This window comes from Myotis yumanensis, unplaced genomic scaffold, assembly GCF_028538775.1.
Source record: "Myotis yumanensis isolate MYYU_CA2020_CCGP unplaced genomic scaffold, mMyoYum1.0.hap1 SCAF_6, whole genome shotgun sequence".
NCBI lineage: Eukaryota > Metazoa > Chordata > Mammalia > Chiroptera > Vespertilionidae > Myotis > Myotis yumanensis.
Window position 1 is genome coordinate 91190715 of NW_027223757.1, and position 19254 is coordinate 91209968.

Here is a 19254-nt window from a genome sequence, read left to right on the forward strand (position 1 = left end):
CACAACCATTTTCCATGTAACCTAAAAGATAATATTTCAGGTGAACTAACAATCACTTATAAACTTTATATATATATATATAATATTCTTAGTTCTACTCTGGGAAAGCAATAATTCAACTCTATCACGGCAGCCAAACCAGAAACTTTCCTGGCTTCCTCAAAGGGTATGGCAAGGGGCTTTCATGATAGAGAGTAAGGTCTTTGTCTAGATGAGCCTTGGGAATTTATGATCATCCTACCTTGGTATGATAGAAAATTATCTAGGTCAGACTCTCTTCAGATCAGAAAGGGAAGTGTCAGAAGAATCGACACCAAATTTTAGTGGGGAAAGGTAAAGTGTCACATTCCATGGCTAAACTTGTGAAATAGAAGGTGAAAGCTCATAAAAATCAGAAGATTAGGCAGGGACAAGAGCGTGTGTCTAGTAAGACCATTCAGATCAGTCTATGTGGACTGAGCTTCGCTGTCACAGAGCTGCTGCCAGACACACTGGCTTTAAGGAGCAGCCCTTTCCCACTCTTTACCAGAAAGAAAGGAAGTTGGGTTATGTAAGAAGAAGGATGTTCGATGCAAGGGCGAAAGAACTTTGAAGCCATAGGGAGAGGGTTTTATAAGAAGAAATGGAAATGGCAATTCCAGATTTTAGTTCCCAGTGATTTTTGACAACACACTTTGTTGATTCAGTATACAAGCATAAACTTGGGGAGAAAAGATGCACACCATTAGAAAAAACGAAATCACAGTGCAAGTAAAATTAAGTGCAGAATAAGGACAATAAGTAAAAAGTGCCATAAATTCTGCAAGGAGAGTGATGGGGGAAGTGGGACTTCTGTGGACTACTGAAGGGGGTTAGATATGTACAGATGGAGGGAAGGAAGAAGACCTTCACTTCAGCCTGGGAGTTGCCAGTGCCTGCTGGGCAAAGCGCCTGCCTGAGGCAGCCCATGGCCCCATGCTGTTCTCTGCTGCTGCATTGCTGTCCCACGCAGCACACCCTCCTGCCAATGGCATCTCTGTGCGGCGCAGTGACCCTTGGTGGGAGGCACGTGTCTGGGGTGCTGGTAACCCCTCCTGGAGACCCTGACTTGCCCAGTGCAGATCCTGGTTCAGATAGAGAGTGCTGCCGGCCCCCGGCCCTACCCTTGGAGCTATACCCTTGGAGCCTCCACTTTGGTTTCTGACCTGGACGGGCAAAGGCCTCTGAGACTGGCTCAGCCTCTTCATCCCACAGCAGTGGGTGTCCTCTCCACCCCTTCCTCTGGGGCCTTTTGATTCACTCCGCCCAAGAGCTCCTCTATTTCTTCAGTTCCCCAGGCCTTCAGACAAGCTCAGGTCTGGCTCTGAACCTCTCAGACATGACCTGCCACCCAGGGCAGCTTTATTTTTTGTCTGGCATAAATACAAACTCTGTATACGTATTTGGATTTCTCTTTACTTTTTCCCTGATCTAGAATCCACTTGTCTTCACTGGCTGCACCCAAACCTATCAGCCCTCCAGCCACGGCCCGGGCCGGACATGTTGGCAGGCCCATGGCAGAGGGCATGTGAAGAGCCCTGGGCTTGTGGCCAGTTGGGCTGTCCCTGGTCCGTCTTCCTGCTTATTCAGTCCTGACCACTGTGCGCCCTGCGCTCCCTGAGTGGGTTCCTTTCCTCACTCCCTGCTTTCCAAGGCCTGGCCTCCTTGCCTGGTCCCACGCTCCCAGAGGGGGGGTGTTTATTGATATGGGAGGAGGAATGGTTGTGATTTCAGGGCTGACAGTGAGGGCTCTGCGAGGGCTTTTCTGAACTGTTCAAGGAGGGGTTAGCGTGAGGAGGGAGTGCAAGCCACCCGGGGTTTAGGAGACTCCGATTCGCAGCAAAAGGCTAAGGCAGTAAAGATTAAACACCAGGACAATGTGGACCCTTAGAAAGCACCCATGCGTTCATCAGCGAGTACGGGTGCAGCACCTAGCATGTGGTTAGCACTTTGACAAGACCTGACAGTGTCAGGTCAACAAAAATGCACTTAATGCTGGATGGTCACACTCAGTTCCTTTTAAGAAAAACTGACGTGCTTCTCACCAAGCAGAAGCCTCGGTTGTAGGCAGGGACCAGTACAATCCTGATGGTCTCTCTCCAACCTGCTCTGTCTCCTCAGTTTGCATCGCTGGTAGGAGCAGGCTTGATGCTGCTCCTGATGGTGAAGGTGGAATCCTTTTTCTACGAACTGCCAAATGTAAGTGGAACTGATCGAATATCCAAGCCCAGAAAGCCCAGGGTCCAGATTGCATCTTGGTGGGTATCTCTGAGCAGAACTGCACTCAGCACGCCCCCACGGCCTGCCCCGGCCTCTCTCCAGTGCCTTTCCTTTACAATAATAGCACCTACCTCTCAGGATTGGCATTCAAATAAGATGTTATATAATAGAGAGAGAGCAGCGTTGAGCTAGTAATTAGCACTCAAGAAACATTAGCCATTATTGTTATTAATCTTTTAATCGCTTAAGCTCTAAAGTAAGCTTTACAGTAAGGATTCAGTTAAAGAGACCAACACAGACTTCAGATGCCAGAACGCCCATTACCATCACAGGCTTGGACCCTCAGTGCACATTCACGCCATCCGGTTTCCCAAACCGCTTCCAGGGGAGGGGGGGGCCTGTTTTGCACACAGGTGAACTCAACCCCTCGCCTGCTTCCCCACTGTCTCTGGTTAGCTTACAATTCGAGAAGGCAGGGCCTGACAGTTGAGTTATAACTGTGTTCAGCTGGGATGCTCCTATATGCTCAGGTGCCATTTCTTCCTTTTTGTGAGACCGACCACCATGCATTGAGAGATTCCAGGCGCAATAATTCCTGGCTATAATCAATTTGTTCTCAATAGAGATCAATGCTCAGTGACCATGACTTCCTTTTAAATTTCTTTAATGTTCCCTTTAGCTATTTTTAGATAAGTACTGAGGGAGGTGGGAGGAGGGTTCCTGCCTGGTGTTGCAGCTTGGTTCCACGCTGAGGTGGCAGTCCTGAAGCTGCAGTGGTACTAAATGTTACCCCATCCTTTTTTTAAAATTGATTTCAGAGAGGAAGGGAGAGGGAGAGATAGAAACCTCAATGATGAGAGAGAATCATCGAACAGCTGCCTCCTGCACACCCCACACTGGGGATCGAGCCCACAACCCAGGTGCGTGCCCTGACCGGGAATCGAACGGTGACCTTCTGGTTCATAGGTCGACGCTCAACCACTGAGCCACGCCAGCCGGAACATTACCTGCCTCCTTTTGAACGTGTCCATTGCACCTGGTGAATATCAGGTTGCCACAGAGCAGGCTACCTCCAGGCTCTTGCTGCCTCTGTTCTTGTGATTCAGGGACCTTGGGCCCCAGCCAAGGAATCTATGCCTGGGGGTGGGATTAAGCTTGTGCTTATCACACAAGCTGTCCTCTGATTCCCGGCAGAAGTCATCTCCAGAACTGAGTTTGTATAGCACCTTTGGTGCAATCACTATGGAGTCTGTTTTAGCAAAGCCACTCTCTAATTTACTTTGAACAGAGTTGTTTTTGCTTTTTAGCTAGAAGAATCAGAACTTTTTAAAGCTCCAAAAATGTATGGAGGCTACTGATAAAAGTAGGTAGCACTCTTTTATTGAAACATGTTAGAGAGAGAACAGCCCCTGCTCTTGGCGCCCCATGTTATATCACATTCTTTTTACAGCATCTGGTAGGATGTTTGTGGGAAAGAAAATGTGAACACAATCTGACCAGTGGAACATCTGAGTACTATACTAATGAGGCTCTATGAGTATTAAAGATTGCTTCCTTCCTTGAAAGGCTATGAATAGCTTGTTGCAAAACCCTTATTGGAAGAATTGTTGGAGCATCCTGGCTAGGATCTCAGTTACTTAGCCAGGGGACCAAAACAAAGATTTAGAAAACATGATACAAAACAGTGTATTCAATATTGCTTCGATTTGTGTGAGGAAAAAAATAGAACATACCAAAATGTTAATAATTGTTATCTCTTGGATGATGGAAATTATATCTGAGATTAATTCTTCTTTACACGTGAGCATCTCTAACCTTAATATTCAGAAAGGTAAATTTTTTATTGTATATTGTTTTATGAAAATTTATGTTTCCTCTTTATACTCCTTCCCTCAAGCCAAACATTTTGAAAAAACCCTATGAAGTTGAGATTCTTTTCCTTTCCACCACATCTCCCTGCAAATTGCAGGAAGTTTGGAGATTCCTGACTGGAAAGAAGATGAAAATGGAAAGGAAGTAATTTCTGCTAACTTCATCTTTGCTCTTCCCTCCCCTACTATTGAGTCCAACTGGTCACTGAGTAACCTCAGAAATCCAGAGTAACCTCCGGCCATCCTGGTGGTAGGGTCAGTTCTAATTCCCAGGCAGAGCAGACAGAGGAGAGGGTGACGAGGGAAAGGCTGAGAAATGTTAAGCCAATGCAGGGCCTTCATAAACACAAGAAAGTGTTTCTTAAACTAGTTTAGTTCTACTTTAAGACCCTGATGATTTTTACAACTGAGTATAAATTTTCATTTTCTCATATTTAAGAAAACTTTTTTCCATTAGAAAAGTAGACGTGCCTATTTCTAAAAACTTTTGAAAATTCATAAGAGCTAAAAATGTCATCCACATTTACAAATGAACCACTATTAACATTTTGGCATATATCTGATCAATATTATTTTCTATGAATTGATATTACTTTGCATCGTTTCAACCTAACTCGGCATACAACTTTGTATTCTTGTTTGTATTTGGTATATAGCATGATAGCTCATACTAGAACTTATCTAGTTATTTTGTTATTATTAGAAAATTAGGAAAAAAAGAAAATTAGGTTGTCTGAATTTTTATTATAAATATCACAACAATGAGTAATTTTGTACATCCACCCTTTTCCCCACAGGCTGTGCTGGCTGGTATTATTGTGAGCAACGTCCTACCCTTGCTTGAAAATATTTACTATCTACCCAGTCTGTGGAGGCAGAGCCAGTATGACTCTGTGAGTGTAGATGCACTGGCTGAGGCAGGGGCAGGGGCAGGGGCAGGGGCAGGGGCAGGGGAAGGGGCAGGGGCAGGGGAAGGTTGGACAGAGGGAAAGAGAACAAACAAAGGACATCAACATGAAGGACACTAGCAACTCTGATGCCTGGTACTTTATTTTGCTTCAAATAAGGAGTCGAAGCCCTTGGTGCAAAGAAATACTGCGACCTCACTCCAACTACGCAAAATTAAATAAAAAATAATTAAGTGGTTATAGTTCAATACAAATGTAGTAAAAAGGGTTTGTCATGCCTTGCAGATTTGGTTGACTTTTAACCCGGAGACACAAATCCTAATAAGAAAGGGAGGTGTCCTGCCCGAGGAACTGACAGAGCACCCTCCTTCTCTTTCCAGCACGGGCCTGGGGACAGAGGGGAAATGGCAAGAAATAAAAGATGGGGGAATGTGATGAGGGGAGAAGGACCCAATAGAGGCAAAGAGATGTGAAAGGGGCTACTTTTTGGACTCAGATCCCTGAGGAGCTAAGAGGGTATGTGGTGCAGAGCACGGGCGGAGCTTCTGGTTCTAGGAAGAGAGCGAGCACCTCCAACTAACGCACAAGTGGCAGGGGGAGGGGAAGTAAACATTTGAGGGAGTTTCAGCCTCTCTTCTCTGTGAAGGTTCAAATCAAGTCACCTGCTGAGAGTGGTGTTCAAGACTCCCAATAACTATTATAGGTCTTAAAATAGCAACTGCCATCTGGTGAGTGTTCTGGGTTGCTTTACAAATCGCATTTCTAATCTCCGCAAAGCCTATAACGTAGCTATTAATACCCCCATTTTGCACACGAGGAAACGAAAGTTTCAAGAGAGAACTGACCCAGGAGGCCTAGACGAACTGCTCTGCAGCCTTGGGCCAGCCCTTTGTGATGGCATCAGGCCATGCGGCTGTGGAATTTGTCCTCTAAATCCCAGGTGTCAGGAGGGAGAGGGAGAGGGTGTCAGGAGCTAGGACTGGTGATGTCCTCATCTCTGCTTGCGATATGGTCTTCCTTTTCGCTTCTTCCCGTAAGATTATTTGGATGGTGACGTTCTTAGCTGCAATTGTCCTGGGCCTGGACGTCGGACTAATGGTTTCCGTAGCCTTTGCCTTCTTCATCATCACCGTTCAGTCACACAGGTACTCAGTCTCCGGTCACAGAAGCTTAGCCGTGGCAGGCAAGGCAACTATGACCTAAAGGCAAATGCATTTCCTTTCAGAACGAAGATTCTCCTCCTGGGTCAGATCCCTAACACCAACATTTACAGAAGCATCCTTGACTATCGGGAGGTAAGAATCCAAACCAGTCCCACTTCTTTGCCTGAAAGATTTTCTACAAAATCCCTTTGCTGTTGTTTGCTGCACTACAGACACGCTGGACAAAGGTGGGGAGAGGGATGCACCATGGTAGGGTGGGCGCTTAAAGAGGCAGGTAAGTCCTGGAGTCCCACAGCCAGTTAAGGATAATTTTAAAATGTACTTTAGGGGGTGGAAGGCCAAAAGAGGGGAGTGAGGAAATGGCGGGGAAAAGAAGAAAGCAGGCAAAGCAGGGGTGGAAACGGGAGGAAGGGCCTTGCTGGCTCTTGCCTCTTATAAAGAAGAATATAGCCTCAATTAGGCTCTGAAGAATCTTCCTCCCTCCACGAAAGAACTGAGAAATTTCTCTGAACTTTACATTTGTCTTGCAGATCTTGACCTTTCCTGGGGTGAAAATCTTCCAGTGCTGCAACTCCATCACCTTTGTAAACGTGTACGACTTGAAGCACAAGCTGCTGGAGGAGGTAAGGGCTGCCCTCCCCACTCTAATCCACCAGCTCCCCTCGCCTCCCCCAGGGGCCCTCGCTCCTGCCACTTGCCATCTACCCATCTACGTTGAAGCCTCCTTCTGCCTTTCAGGTGGAAATGGTGCGGGTGCCTCTGAAAGAGGAAGAGGTGTACAGGCTGTTCACTAACAGCGAAGGTGGCCGGCAGGAAGGAAGGATGTGTCAGTGTTACTGCAACTGCGACGAACTGGAGCCGCCACCCAGGGTTAGCGACCTCTTCTTTTCTGCATTTCCCTCTGCGCTTTATAAAGAAGTACAAGAGCAGGTCGTTGTTGTTGTTTTAAGAAAAGAAAACCCCCTCAGGGATTTTGACTCTTAGATGGACCACAGGTAATTGGAAATTGAAGAGTTCTGCTCAGAGTGAAGACATGGCTTCCCCTTTGAGGGTCAGATCTTGAACTGAAAGCGGGTAGGAAGCGATGGTGACTCTCGAGTCCCTACTCAGTGGTGAGAGACAGAGAGTCATTCCCTAGCTGTGCCCATTTCCCAGACCTTTGGCTGCCTGATTTTATTTTTCTGAAAATAAGGGACTTAAAGATTGTCTTATAAGTCCCACTAGGCGAGGGCCAAGGTGGCTGGGTTCTCAAGGATCTCCTGCCATCTGCCTGGGCCAAGGCAGTGCCGATGGGCAGCGAGGGGCGGACAAGCACAGATGGGGGTTTTACAGCATCTGCAGGTTATTCCAGCGGATGAACTAAGTGTCATTACTTCCAACTCAGACTTGATCTAAATAGTCCTTTGCCCCAGAGCAGGCCTGCTCATTTCCCAGCCTACACCCACACTCAGGAGGAGCAGCTCTATACACACACACACACACACACACACCTCCTGTCCCCCTCCTGCGCAGGCCCCTGCAAACACCAGGCACTCACTCTGGTCACCCACTCTGGTTGCTATACACCCCAATGAGCGTAGGTTCTACTGAGCTCCCTGAAAATACCAGCTTTGTTGCCAAGAGGGCAGAATTAACTCTCTATTGAATTTTTATGTGATAGCCACACTGCACTGAGTATTGCAGAGGGCATTCACAGGCCATCAGCAAGTGCACTCGAGAGTAGAATATGATCATCTGGTATTTATTAAGCTCCTATATGTGCCCAGAACTATGACACTCTGAAAAAGAATTTTTAAGGGTCTCTGGCTTTTTTTTTTTTTTTTATTATTGTGGTAGAAAATATGTAACATAAAATATATCATCTTAACCATGTTTAAGTGTATGGTAGTGTTAAATACATTCACACTGTTGTGTAATCCTCACTGTCCTCTATCGCTAGAACTTTTTCATCATGGAAAACTGGAACTCGGTACCTGTTAAGTAACACCTCCCACTCCCCCTCACTCAGCCCGTGGCAACCACCATTCTACTTTCTGTTTCTATTCATCTGACTAATCCAGGCACCTCATATATCCCTGGAATCACACAGTATTTGTCTTTTTGTTGCTGGAGAATATCACTTAGCATAATGGCCTCAAGGTCCATCCAGGTGGTTCTTTTAAAAAAATGTTTTTTTCAGGAAAAATTTTGAACATACACAAAAGTAGAGACAAGTATAATGAGCCTCTGTGCACCTCCCATCCACTTTAAGATTCAACAACTAATAGCCAGTCTTGTTTCATCCATACCCCACCCATCTGTACTCCCCCAAATCACAGGGTTATTTTGAAGCAGTTCGTAGAGATTTAAATCACACTAGGGAGACGACTCTATTAATGTGACATAGAAGGCCATTGTTGTGTTTGATCAATCCTAACACAGGCATTTTTCCACATCTCTGAAGTTTGGATGCATTGTGAAGTTGATGATGAGTCCTAGTTTATTTGTAGTATTTTTTTTCTTGAGAATACAGAAAGTGGTGATGCCTCTTAAAACTGATGAAATAGGATAGTAAACCATACTATGCAGAATATTATTATGTTTGAAATTGTGTGTTTAGATTCTAACAACTCTAAGACTCCAGGTAACGAGAGATCAACATGAGCTCAAAAAGTCAGGGAGACCTTGGTAGCAATGGTTTGAGCTGGACAGGAGAGAGAAATTTGGCTTTCTGCCAGGTAGGGACAAAGAGGACTCCCAGCCCATGGTAGTCTTGCACAAAGACACCAAGGTCGAAATAAGTATGGGGTCCTCAGGATGAGAGGCTTGGCCTGGGGAGTAAGCTCTGGCAGACACAGCCTGAGTAGATTATGAAAGCCCTTCAAGGACAGGGCTGCAGAATAGATGAAGGAGAGAGAAGGAAGGCTCTTAGAGGGTTCCTCTGCCTGGGGACCTTGCACCTCCTGCCATGGCATCAGTCCACAGCTGTGCCCCGAGGCCTGGCCTCGGTGACCTTGAAGCCTTGGGGAACAGCTCTCCCCTCTGAACTGGAGTTTTATTTTCTATCCACACCACTTTTTCTTTTTTTGCTATACACTATCTACTACCTTATATACTTTTTGTCTTTATAGTTTTTTCCTGTTTTTAAATTTTATTTTATAAACGTTATTAGAACAATATTTTTAAAGAAACATCACCCCAAATTATACCATGTTAGCATATGAATTATTCTCATTTTTCCATGAGTTCTTATTCCCTAGGTAGACACGGGTCCCTGTGTCTTGCATACCATTGTGCTCCTGGTTCTCCGCAGGGTCCTAAAGCTGTACAGGCTTCAGGCCTGCAAGGAGCATGGAAGTGAGAGGTAATGACAGCCCTGCTCAAGGCAGTTTTGTCTTTTTTAAGGAAGTCTGACAGAAGACCGTTTCGCCGATAAAGGAAGGCAGTTTTGAACAAAGGGACTGATGGAAGAAATACTTCAAAGCACTAGAAGGCTCTGGAGGCTAATTAGAACCCAGGGGTGAGGGAAAAGAATAAATCAAAGATGATTGTCACTCCGGCTCACTAGGACCATGATAATGTCATTGGTGCCTGGAGGGAAGTTGCGGGGAGTGGGGCTTGTGAGAGGTGAGGATAAGGAATGATGAAAGTGGGGTTTTTTCAGTCGGAGCTTGAAGTGATGTGAGATACTCAAGGAAAAGCTGCCCCGTGCCTGGTCTGTGGAGAAGCTTCCTAAGGGAGAGGGAGGGAGTTAGTAGATAGAGACAGCACAGTTGCAAGCACTCCCCACTCTTGTTTGAGTCTTTTCACAGCCCTTCCCTAACTCTTGTCCCAGGTTGTTTACACAGAGCGATATGAAACCAAACAGGACCGCAAGCCATCCTCTATGAGCCTGACGCAATGCACACGTATGGACAGTGGGAACATGAGCCAATATTCATCTGAGGAACCAATACCCAACACAGTATCTTCCATACTTCAGAGAAATCAAGGGCAAAGCTATGAGAATATTTGGCTTCCTAATAAACACTCTAGAAACGACCCGAAGTCACTTCCTGACGCTTCTGGAAGTCAGGTCAGGAGTAGATCAGATTCGTCTTTTATACCCAGCACCCACACCGTCATCCTGGATTTCTCCATGGTGCATTTTGTGGACTCACAGGCTGTGGTCGTATTAAGACAGGTAGGTACTGAGGTGGCTTTAACAAGAGCTCTGATCCTCAGCTGCCACCCCCACCCCAAGCCCCACCCTGATTGAGTCCTATTATCACTGATCAGCTACTATGTGACTCCTGGGCCACTAGAAATTTGGACACTGAAGATAGTTCAAGGTCAACCAGAATAAATAGAAAATTAACCAACTCTGATTTATTGAACTGGGGTGGCTACCTAAGCATAGCGTATTATTGCTCGAGGGATGAAAAAGGGGGAAACTCTCAAAACCGTTAAAACAGCAATCTAGGCCTCAGCCAGCAATTCCTAGTGTTACCTGGGAGTTAGCTGCAAATCTTAAACAATAGCTCTGAGTGCTACAGAATAAAAGCTTGCCAAGAATTCTCCACTCTTCAGCTGCTCATTGTAAGAGGCACTCAGATTTGAAGAAGTTGTGATGAAAAGACACCCTAAGCCTAGGGCTTGAGGCTGCCTGGTCCAGTACCTGTAGGATCATCCCCAGTTCTCTCTTCATTGCCTGCATCTTTGGGTGAAAAGAGCAGGGAAAAGTTTTCCTTCAAAAGCTCTGTCTCTTCCCTGGCCAGTGTGGCTCAGTTGGTTAGAGTGTTGTCCGTACAACAAAGAGTGACAGTTCAGTTCCGGTCAGGGCACATATCCAGGTATGGGTTCAATCCCCGGTCAGGGCAATTGTGGGAGGCAGCCGATTGATATTGATATGTGTCTCTCTCTTTCTCTCTCTCTCTCTCTCTCAAAAAAAACCAAACAATTAAAATTAAAAAAAATCTGTGTTCCTAGGTCCTGACTTCTCTCTCACTCTAGTTTCTCTGACAGTTTTCATTTCTCTTTCTTACACAACATGGACAGTGGAGATACACAACTAACCATGTTGGCTTTATTGTTCAATGTCTCATAAGTACAATCTCTTTTTTCCAGCCAGCTTATCTCAGTCTCCAGCCCTCTCTCTCTCTCTCTCTCTCTCTCTCTCTCTCTCTCCCCTGTTGGCAATGGCTCAGGTTTAAACATCCTGAACGCCCACTTCCTGGCTCTGACTACTTCCACCTTTCCTCGAGATAGGCTCCTTTGGCTGCTTTTCCACCCTTAATTCTAAGATCCTATATCATCAAACCTTCTTATTCCTAAAGGAAATGATTCTCTCTTAGGTGAGTCCAGCTCCTCCTTGGCCTGAGGCAACAGGAAGCTTCCCAAAGCAGCAAGAACTCTGGCGGGTGGTCTGTGATGTGTGCTCTGCCCTGGTTTCTGCTCCTCTGACCAGGGGTAACTCACTAATTTGTATCCGGTCTTGGTTTCCTCATCTATAAAATGAGAGGCATAGAGAGATTCATGCTCAGGGCTTCCCGTCCAGGAGACCCCTTTTCCCCACTTCATTTTCAGATTTAACTATACATGACAATGTCATCTTGTGGGCTTTTCCAGCTTAGGTCATCCTACTGGGCTGTGTTCTCTTCTCCCAGGCTTGTGCTCTAGTTGTTACTTTAGAGTTCATTCTTCTACTTTATTAAGTGCCTATTGTATGCCACGTTGAGCGGATACATTTATATACATGATCCCATTAATTCCCACACAGCCCTGAGAGACAAGCCATATTTCTCCCTAAGAGCCCTGGGCTCACATTAGTATCTGGCCTGTCCATCACTGGGACGTAGAGCACTTGTTCCGTCCTCTCCTCCCCCTTCTCTCTTGCTGTCTGGACCTTGGCATGACCCATCCACAGCTGCAAACATCATCAAAGAACCAAAAGAACATATATGCATAAGGGTTATGTCATCCCTATCTGATGACTTCCTGCTCCAGCCCCAACATGGAGGCTATATCAGACCCCTACCTTTACTTTACAGCCTTCAGATTCACGGCACACTTTTACACTTTAAAAATACAGGTTTCTTCATTCCTTTTGTAATTGTTCTATCCTGCCATATTGGAGGAAATCATTCCAAATATTCTAATTGAAAGCTTAATAAGAAAAGCCCCAGCAGTTGTTCTCACTAGAGATAACCACTCAATTTAAGCTTCTCCCTAATTCATGGGATTTCATTTGCTTGTCGTTTCGAGTATGCCCCTAGTGGCTCTTTACCAAAGGACTTTATGATTTACCATGTGATCAAGAATGACTTTCTTGTTTCCTCTTGGAAGTGAAAGAAGTAGTCTGTCTGTTTTAGTTGTTTTGTTTTTGTTTTTTTGTGTGTGTGTGTTTTTTTTTTGGTTTCACATTTTAACTCAGCGCTCAGGGTTGGTCTATTTAATCTTAGAGTATTGAGTTTAATTGACTTTATTTGTATTGAACTTTATTCATTGCCCCAGAGCATATCGTATATATTAGCTGAAGTAAAGTTGAGGTCAATGGCAGATGCTTAATAATCTGATACCACTAAATTTCTGATGTTTTACTAAAGTCAAATGCAACTTTGCAGAGCAGCTCTGAATACGATTCTCAGGCTCCTTGAATTCCATTTCCTACTATATCATTTGACCGTCTCCGGGCCATGTTTTGCCTCCCCTGCTTAGTGAACTCTATGGAGAAGGGGATCACATGCAAATACCAATCACCAGAGATAGAGTTCGTGTTCTTGAGGACCGTCAGTGTGTTTCATCACACCTGTGCCTGTCCCTATCCTAGCACTGCACTCATGTGACATTCTCTCTCTTTCTCTCTTTTTTTTTTTGAAATTTGTCTTTTAAAATTATTTTTTAAAATATATTTTTACTGGTCAGAGAGGAAGGGAGAGAGATATAGAGACAGAAACATCAATGATGAAAGAGCATCATTGATCAGCCTCCTCCTGCATGCCCCGCACTGGGGATCAAGCCCGCAATCCAGACATGTGTCCTGACTGGGAATCAAACCGTGACCTCCTGGCTCATAGGTTGATGCTCAATCACTGAACCACACCGGCCAGGCTTATCTTTATTGTTGAAAGTATTACAGATGTCCCCTATTTTCCCCCATTGGCCCCCTCCACCCTGATCCCGGCCCCCCACCCGCCAGACCTTCACCACACTATGTCTGTGTCCATGGGTTATGCATATATGTTCTTTGGTTAACCTCTTCCCACCCATCCCCGCCCCTCTTCCTTCTGAGATTCGTCATTCTGTTGCATGCTTCCATGTCTCTGGATCTATTTTGTTTGTCACTTTATTTTGTTCATTAGAGTCCACATATAAGTGAGATCATGTAATACTTTTCTTTCTCTGACTGGCTTATTTCGCTTAGTATAATATTCTCCAGGTCCCTCCATGCTGTCTCAAAGGGTAAGAGATCCTTCTTTTTTATAGCTGCATAGTAGTCCATTGTGTAAATGTATCACAGCTTTTCTATGAACTCACCTACTGATGGGCACTTTGGTTGTTGTAGCAATATTTTTGCTGATACCGCTCCTAGTGCAAGGAAATAAAGGGAAAAAATAAACAAAAATGGGACTACATCAAAATAAAAAGATTCTGGCCAGCAAAAGAAACCATCAACAAAATGATGGTTCCCACTATATGGGAGAACATATTTGGCAATGATACCTCTGATAAGGGGTTAATTTCCACAAAATATATAAAGAACTCATACAACTTAACAAAAAGAAGACAAACAATCCAATTTAAAAATGGACAGAGGACCTAAAGAGGCACTTCTTCAAAGAGGACATACAGATGGCCAAGAAAAAAATGCTCAAAGTCACTAATCATCAGAGAGATGCAAATTAAAATGACAATGAGGTAGCACCTCACACCTGCCAGAATGGCTACCATCAATAAATCAACAAGTGCCGGTGAGGATGTGGAGGAAAAGGAACCCTCGTGCACTGCTGGTGGGAATGCAGACTGGTGCAGCCACTATGGAAAACAGTGTAGAGTTTCCTCAAACAATTAAAAATGGAACTGTGGTCAGGGCCTTTGAGAAGAATGACATCTTTGATGCTGGCATCACCAAGGCCCAGTGATCCTACTTCTAGGAATAGATCCTAAGAATCCCAAAACACCAATCAGAAAGAATGTATGCATCCCTATGTTCATAGAAGCACTATTTGCCCAAGTGCCCATCCATGGATGAGTAGACTTGACATTCTCCCTTTAAGTGAACTGTTTTCCCCATGAGACCATGGGCTACCCTCCTTCTCAGTCCCCACCCTACATGAGACGGTCTGATTCTCTTTTGTATTCTCAGCACTTTAGACACTTCCTAGCTTACAGAAGTCCACCCATCAAATGTTTATAGAGCTGAATTGGATATAAAGGTACATTTACCCCAGACAAGGGAATAACCAAAGGGACTTTACAACCCAGCTAATTTTCCTAGGGAGTGTAGGGATCCCTAACACTGGTTTACTCCCTCCCTGCAGATGTGCAACGCCTTCCACAATGCCAACATTATGGTGCTCATTGCAGGGACTCACTGTGAGTATGCTTCCCCCTACGAGAGGGCTGTGTTTGGCACCCTGGGTGCTCTCCTCCCCAGTGTCTGACTCTGTGTGTGTTCTGGGTTTGGTTTGTAGCTTCTGTGGTCAAGGCCTTTGAGAGGAATGAATTCTTTGATGATGGCATCACCAAGACCCAACTGTTCCTCACGCTCCATGACGCTGTGCTGTTTGCATTGTCAAGGAAGTTTTCAGAGACCTCCGAGTTAAGCCTGGATGAGTCTGAGACAGTGATACAGGAAACCTACTCAGATAAGGTTGGATGATGTGAAACATCTAGGGTGAGGGGTGAGGTGGGGCGAGAAGTGGGGGGAGAGAAAAGGGAAGACACCTGATCAGACAGAGATGAGCATGTCCAGGAAAGGGTGTTGAGCATATTCAGCATTTATTGAGTATGGCTGTGCCAGACTTTGTGAAACTGAAATGCTCCCTTATCAGTTGGTAACTAGCAGCGGACCTGAGTCCCAGGTTCCCCCACTGTCATGACATCTGGAAGGAAGGAAGGAAGGAAGGAAGGAAGGAAGGAAGGAAGGAAGGAAGGAAGGAAGGGAGGGAGGAAGGGAGGGAGGAAGGGAGGGAGGAAGGGAGGGAGGGAGGAAGGGAGGAAGGAAGGGAGGGAGGGAGGAAGGGAGGGAGGGAGGGAGGGAGGAAGGGAGGGAGGGAGGGAGGAATGAAGGAAGGAAGGGAGGAAGGAAGGAAGGAAGGAAGGAAGGAAAGAGAGGAAGGAAGGAAGGAAGGAAGGAAGGAAAAGCGAAAGAGTGTCATATGGGAGAAGAGAAGAATGTTCCGGGAGGGATGAAAGGTGTTAATTCTGTGGAATGCTGCTGCCACAAAGCTTACCGGGCATCTGCTACGTGACAGGCAGAGTGCCTGGGACTGGCATATCAGGAGCCAGGCCCTGCCCTGCCTCGAGGAGCTTAGAGTCTAATGGGGGATATATTTTTAAATGAATAAGACAGTACATTACTGGTCTATGATAGAGGTGTAAGTGAGGCACCATTGAACCCCAAACTAAGATCCTGGTTAGTGATCTTTTTTTTTTTTTTAAATCTTTATTGTTCAGATTATTACATTTGTTCCTCTTTTTTCCCCCCATAACTCCCCTCCTTCCAGCTCCCACCCCACCCTCCACCCTCACTCCCCACCCACTGAGTTCATCCATAGGTGCATGATTTTTGTCCAGTCACTTCCCGCATCTCCCACACCCCTTTTCCCCCCAAGAATAGTCAGTCTATTCCCTTTCTATGTCCCTGATTCTATTATAATCACCAGTTCATTCTGTACATCAGGTTATTTATTCACTTGATTCTTAGATTCATTTGTTGATAGATGCATGTTTGTTGTTCATAATTTGTATCTTTACCTTTTTCTTCTTCTTCCTCTTCTTAAAGGATATCTTTCAGCATTTCGTATATTACTGGTTTGGCGGTGATGAACTCCTTTAGCTTTTCCTTATCTGTGAAGCTCTTTATCTGACCTTCAATTCTGAATGATAGCTTTGCTGGATAAAGTAATCTTGGTTGTAGGTTCTTGGTATTCAGCACTTTGAATATTTCTTGCCATTCCCTTCTGGCCTGCAAAGTTTCTGTTGAGAAATCAGCTGACAGTCGTATGGGTATTCCCTTGTAGGTAATTGAGCCTCTTTCTCTTGCTGCTTTTAAGATTTTCTCTTTGTCTTTTGCTCTTGGCATTTTAATGATGATGTGTCTTGGTGTGGTCCTCTTTGGATTCCTTTTGTTTGGGGTTCTCTGCGCTTCTTGGACCTGTAAGTCCATTTCTTTCTCCAGATGGGGGAAGTTTTCTGCCATTATTTCTTGAAATAGGTTTTCAATATCTTGCTGTCTCTCATCTTCTGGCACTCCAATAATTCTGATATTAGTCCGCTTAAAGCTGTCCCAGAGGCTCCTTACACTATCTTCACACTTTTGGATTCTTTTTCATTTTGCTTTTCCAATTGGGTGTTTTTTGTCGAATCTTTGGTTTGATTCTTGTGCTCCTCTGGTCTGCTATTGGGTATAATATTCTTTATTTCAGTCCGTGTATGCTTACTTTCTAATTTCTTTATCGTAGCATCGAGGGTCTCATTAGTTTTCGTGAGGCTCTGCACAAATTTATGGCAAGCCCTCAAAATTGCGATTCTTAGCTCCATATCCTCCATTTCTGTCATGTTTTTTTGTCTCCGCATCTTTTATGCTTTCTTGGTGCACCCCCTTGTGGTCTCTGTGCGCAGTCTTGTTCTAGCCAAGCCTTAATTGTTGTAGTTAACACTAGAGGGATTTGACCACCAGGCCGACTGGCTGTAGGAATCAGCCCTGGTTAGTGATCTTTGATATGAATCTGGACCAATGAATAAGTGTGTGTGGCTGAGATGGAGAAGGACAGTGCAGACACAGGGAGTCGCATGAGCAAAGGTAAGCAGGAGTCAGGCATCTTTGGTTAGTTTTATGGATCGAGCAAAGGTTGGGACTACAGATGGAGCTGAAGCTAAAGAAGACAAGAGGCCGGGTCACGGGGGCCTTACATGCCCTGCTAAGGATCACAGGGGGTTGGAAAGACGAGTAAGATCAAGGAGACAGGATGTTTCAGAATGCTGCCAAGACCATTGCTATTCAAATGGTTGACCGTGAAACCCAGGCTACTTAGAAAATCCAGAGAAATCAGGAGTATGGATTGATTGAGCCTAAAAAATAGTGAGTAACTGAGGAACGGGAGGGTGCAAAGAAGATGAAAAGCAGATTTAGGCCAGAAATATTTTCTGCTTTCCCAGGAATTCATGATTTCTGGTACCTAAAGTTCTGTTATATTCTGAAGTTCCTTGACTATTCAAAAGTTAAATTTAATTGGAAATTTTAACCCATCTAATTATATGTATTTCAGGGTAGAGATGCAAGGCAAAAAATAAGCGGCAGTATTCTAGAAGGTCCCAAAAATCTAAGTTCCACCTACGCCAGGATGCAAAGGCCCATACTAGAGGAGGAGTCAGATATAGACCTAGAGCTGGAGCCCATACTGGAGTCAGACACTGGGCTGGATCAGGATCTCGAGATGGAGCGTGAATCGGAGCTGGAACCTGAGTCTGAGCTGGAGCCTGAAACAGAGCTTGAGCCCGAACTGGAACCTGAACCCAAACCTGAGAATGAGCTGGACCTGGAGTTCAAGCCCAAGCCTGCGCTCAAATCCATACCAAGGCCTCAGACTTATCCTCGGCAGCAGTACTGGCCTCCCAACTCCCCAAGTCAGAATCCACCTGGGACACGGTCAGTGGACAAGAGGCAGCCATATATGATTCCGTATTCATCTCAGGACAGTGACACTGAGGATCCCTAGGAGATGAACTGGGAATAAGGGTCAGATTCCCTTGACAAATCCTCCCACCCAAATGGGGTCACTTGGTCAGAAGCCCTAGAGTAGTTACAAACCAGCAGTACTTGCTTTGGGACTCCTTCACCTGCTGTCTTTCTTCCTTGCTCAGCAGTGTGATCTCACTCCCCGGTCACAATGCTAAATACCAAGAATTGTCTCTGAATTCCCTATCCAGGCTCACCTCATTTCACCTTCAGCAGATATTCTAATGAAAGATTTCCTTCTTTGTACATTCTGCACTTCTAGTGTTTTTATCACATCATCTCTAACTTACTCCTCTCAGTTTGTTTCCTTTCTCCAAAGAAATGAGGCTCAAATAAAATATATAACTCTAGTTACATTTGGACCCTTCCTGCATTTTCTCCTTTCTCTGTATTCTATACGTCTAAGGAAATGGGTAGGAGGAATACCAGAAGTAGGTAGACATGGTGGAGAAGAGATGAGCTAGGAAAACAACAACAACTGGGTAGCATTTGTATTCTATATGCAAGGTATCTTTACTGAGGCAGGTTAAGCCAGGCCAGCCTCTGAGGCATGCAGTACAAGGAACTGTTAGGCTGAAGGCATTTTGCCATCTCTCTAAGGTCAGTATCTTATACTACCACAGTTTCAGAAGGCCAGGTATCTGTACCAATTGATGAGAACATTAGCTCTGTAGAACTCTCCCTGGTCTTCAGATTCATAGTCACCATTGCTTCTTTCCCACAGGTGCTTAAGATACATGCAATCTAGAGCTGTGGTTGCCAACCGGTGGTCTGCGGACCACTGGTGGTCCCTGAGGTCCGAAAGGTTGGCCACTGCTGATCTAGAGTCTGTACTCTTGGTAGACCAAACTTAGTTAAAATCTGTGACAGCCCAGGCTGGTGTGGCTCAGTTGGTTGGGCATTGTCCTGTGCACTAAAACGTTGCCAGTTCCATTCCCAGTTAGTGCACATGCCCTGGTAGCAGGTTCGATCCCCGCAAGGGGACATACAGTGTTTTGCCCTTACATGGATGTTTCTCTCTCTCCTTTACTCTCTCTCTAAAAATCAGTTTTTAAAAATCTTAAAAATCTGACAGATACAAACCCCTTAGGAATTGGAAAAGTTAACCATTACAAGTTTGGTCCAAAACCATTCATTCAAAAAATCCACCCTCC

General features: G+C 45.1%; 1 protein-coding gene across 1 annotated transcript in view; it reads left to right on the top strand.

Annotated features, from left to right (window-relative positions):
* SLC26A8 (solute carrier family 26 member 8) overlaps positions 1–18286 on the top strand; it is a 92557-nt gene extending 74271 nt beyond the window's left edge. Inside the window, exons 10-19 of the mRNA XM_070418694.1 lie at positions 2140–2217; positions 4907–5002; positions 6056–6162; positions 6243–6312; positions 6711–6803; positions 6919–7050; positions 9995–10342; positions 14679–14733; positions 14832–15010; positions 17631–18286. Of these exons, the coding sequence (XP_070274795.1) occupies positions 2140–2217; positions 4907–5002; positions 6056–6162; positions 6243–6312; positions 6711–6803; positions 6919–7050; positions 9995–10342; positions 14679–14733; positions 14832–15010; positions 17631–18080 (1608 nt within the window). The 3' untranslated portion in view covers positions 18081–18286. The remainder of the gene's footprint in view (positions 1–2139; positions 2218–4906; positions 5003–6055; positions 6163–6242; positions 6313–6710; positions 6804–6918; positions 7051–9994; positions 10343–14678; positions 14734–14831; positions 15011–17630) is intronic.
* The last annotated feature ends 968 nt before the right edge of the window (positions 18287–19254 follow it).